The sequence below is a fragment of the Boleophthalmus pectinirostris genome, unplaced genomic scaffold, assembly GCF_026225935.1.
Source record: "Boleophthalmus pectinirostris isolate CB_2022bp ecotype Guang Dong unplaced genomic scaffold, ASM2622593v1 HiC_scaffold_10, whole genome shotgun sequence".
Taxonomy (NCBI): Eukaryota; Metazoa; Chordata; class Actinopteri; order Gobiiformes; family Gobiidae; genus Boleophthalmus; species Boleophthalmus pectinirostris.
The window spans coordinates 1-2,500 of record NW_026570971.1 but is presented as its reverse complement, the minus strand read 5'-3'; the positions used below and the strand labels follow the sequence as shown (position 1 = coordinate 2,500).

Genomic DNA, 2,500 nt, shown 5'->3' with positions numbered 1-2,500 from the left:
GGCACACCTGGACTCAGAGCCACGACTGGATCTCAGAGGGATCAGGAGCTGCACTGGCCATCGGAGGAGACTACAGGTCAGACCGAGTTTAGACCTATGCCGGTCCTGGTTTAGTTCTGGTTTAGTCCTGGTTTAGTCCTGGTTCAGTCCTGGTTCAGTCCTGGTTTAGTCCTGGTTTAGTCCTGGTTTAGTCCTGGTTCAGTCCTGGTTTAGTCCTGGTTCAGTCCTGGTTTAGTCCTGGTTCAGTCCTGGTTTAGTTCTGGTTCAGTTCTGGTTCAGTTCTGGTTTAGACCTGGTTTAGTCCTGGTTCAGTCCTGGTTCAGTTCTGGTTTAGTCCTGGTTTAGTTCTGGTTTAGTCCTGGTTTAGTTCTGGTTCAGTTCTGGTTTAGTCCTGGTTCAGTTCTGGTTTAGTTCTGGTTTAGACCTGGTTTAGTCCTGGTTCAGTTCTGGTTTAGTCCTGGTTTAGTCCTGGTTTAGTTCTGGTTTAGTCCTGGTTTAGTCCTGGTTTAGTCCTGGTTCAGTTCTGGTTTAGTCCTGGTTTAGTTCTGGTTCAGTTCTGGTTTAGTCCTGGTTCAGTTCTGGTTTAGTTCTGGTTTAGTCCTGGTTTAGTTCTGGTTCAGTTCTGGTTTAGTTCTGGTTTAGTCCTGGTTTAGACCTGCTTTAGTCCTGGTTTAGTCCTGGTTTAGTTCTGGTTTAGTCCTGGTTTAGTCCTGGTTCAGTCCTGGTTCAGTCCTGGTTTAGTCCTGGTTTAGTCCTGGTTTAGTCCTGGTTCAGTCCTGGTTTAGTCCTGGTTCAGTCCTGGTTTAGTTCTGGTTCAGTTCTGGTTTAGTTCTGGTTTAGTTTACCTGGTTTAGTCCTGGTTTAGTTCTGGTTTTAGTCCTGGTTTAGTCCTGGTTTAGTCCTGGTTTAGTTCTGGTTTAGTCTGGTTTAGTCCTGGTTTAGTCCTGGTTTAGTCTGGTTTAGTCCTGGTTTAGTCCTGGTTTAGTTTCTGGTTTAGTCCTGGTTTAGTCCTGGTTTAGTTCTGGTTTAGTCTGGTTTAGTTTAGTCCTGGTTTAGTCCTGGTTTAGTCCTGGTTTAGTCCTGGTTTAGTCTGGTTCAGTCTGGTTTAGTTCTGGTTCAGTCCTGGTTTAGTCCTGGTTTAGTTCTGGTTTAGACCTGGTTTAGTCCTGGTTTTAGTCCTGGTTTAGTCCTGGTTTAGTCCTGGTTTAGTTTAGTCCTGGTTTAGTCCTGGTTTAGTCCTGGTTTAGTCCTGGTTTAGTCCTGGTTTAGTCCTGGTTCAGTTCTGGTTTAGTTCTGGTTTAGTCCTGGTTTAGACCTGGTTTAGTCCTGGTTTTAGTCCTGGTTTAGACCTGGTTTAGTCCTGGTTTAGTCCTGGTTTAGTTCTGGTTTAGTCCTGGTTTAGTCCTGGTTTAGTCCTGGTTCAGTTCTGGTTTAGTTCTGGTTTAGTCCTGGTTTAGACCTGGTTTAGTCCTGGTTTAGTCCTGGTTTAGACCTGGTTTAGTCTGGTTTAGTCCTGGTTTAGTCCTGGTTTAGTCCTGGTTTAGTCCTGGTTTAGTCCTGGTTTAGTTCTGGTTTAGTCCTGGTTTAGTCCTGGTTTAGTTCTGGTTTAGTCCTGGTTTAGTCCTGGTTTAGTTCTGGTTCAGTCTGTGTGTCAGATTCTGTCTTGTGTTTCAGGTTCATCATGAGCTCTTGTGGTGAGGAGGAGGAGGAGGAGCGGGATGAAGAGGAGGACACGGTCATTAATGTCTGACCTCTCACCTGTCAGTCACCTGTCCCTCACCTGTCAGTCACCTGTCCCTCACCTGTCAGTCACCTGTCCCTCACCTGTCAGTCACCTGTCCCTCACCTGTCAGTCACCTGTCAGTTTTACCTGGATTAAAAACTGAGGAGCACAAAACCAGGTGGAGAAATAAACTCTGTGGAACTGGGACCAAGTGAAGCTACTGCAGAGACTAACCACTCTGCCACTGACCTCTGACCCACTGACCCTCTGACCTCTGACCCACTGACCCACTGACCTCTGACCCACTGACCCACTGACCCTCTCACAGTTTTAAACTAACCATTTTATTGAGATTTTATTGAAAAGTGCAATTTACTAAAACGGTTCACCTGCCTGGTTTAGTCCTGATTTAGTCCTGGTTTAGTCCTGGTTTAGACCTGGTTTAGTCTTGGTCTAGTCCTGGTTTAGCCCTGGTCTAGTCCTGGTTTAGTCCTGGTTTAGACCTGGTTTAGTTCTGGTTTAGTTCTGGTTTAGTCCTGGTTTAGTCCTGGTCTAGTCCTGGTTTAGTCCTGGTTTAGTTCTGGTTTAGTTCTGGTTTAGTCCTGGTTTAGTCCTGGTCTAGTCCTGGTTTAGTCCTGGTTTAGACCTGGTTTAGTTCTGGTTTAGTTCTGGTTTAGTCCTGGTCTAGTCCTGGTCTAGTCCTGGTTTAGTCCTGGTTTAGTTCTGGTTTAGTTCTGGTTTAGTCCTGGTTTAGTCCTGGTTTAGTCCTGGTTTAGT

At 45.8% G+C, this 2,500-nt stretch overlaps 1 protein-coding gene across 1 annotated transcript in view; it reads left to right on the top strand.

Moving 5' to 3' along the window:
* Positions 1 to 2,346, top strand: part of tyro3 (TYRO3 protein tyrosine kinase) — a 46,602-nt gene extending 44,256 nt beyond the window's left edge. Inside the window, exons 19-20 of the mRNA XM_055157935.1 lie at positions 1 to 76; positions 1,675 to 2,346. The exon at positions 1 to 76 is cut by the window's left edge and continues 188 nt beyond it. Coding sequence (XP_055013910.1) covers positions 1 to 76; positions 1,675 to 1,750 — 152 coding nt within the window. The 3' untranslated portion in view covers positions 1,751 to 2,346. The remainder of the gene's footprint in view (positions 77 to 1,674) is intronic.
* Positions 2,347 to 2,500: the final 154 nt, after the last annotated feature.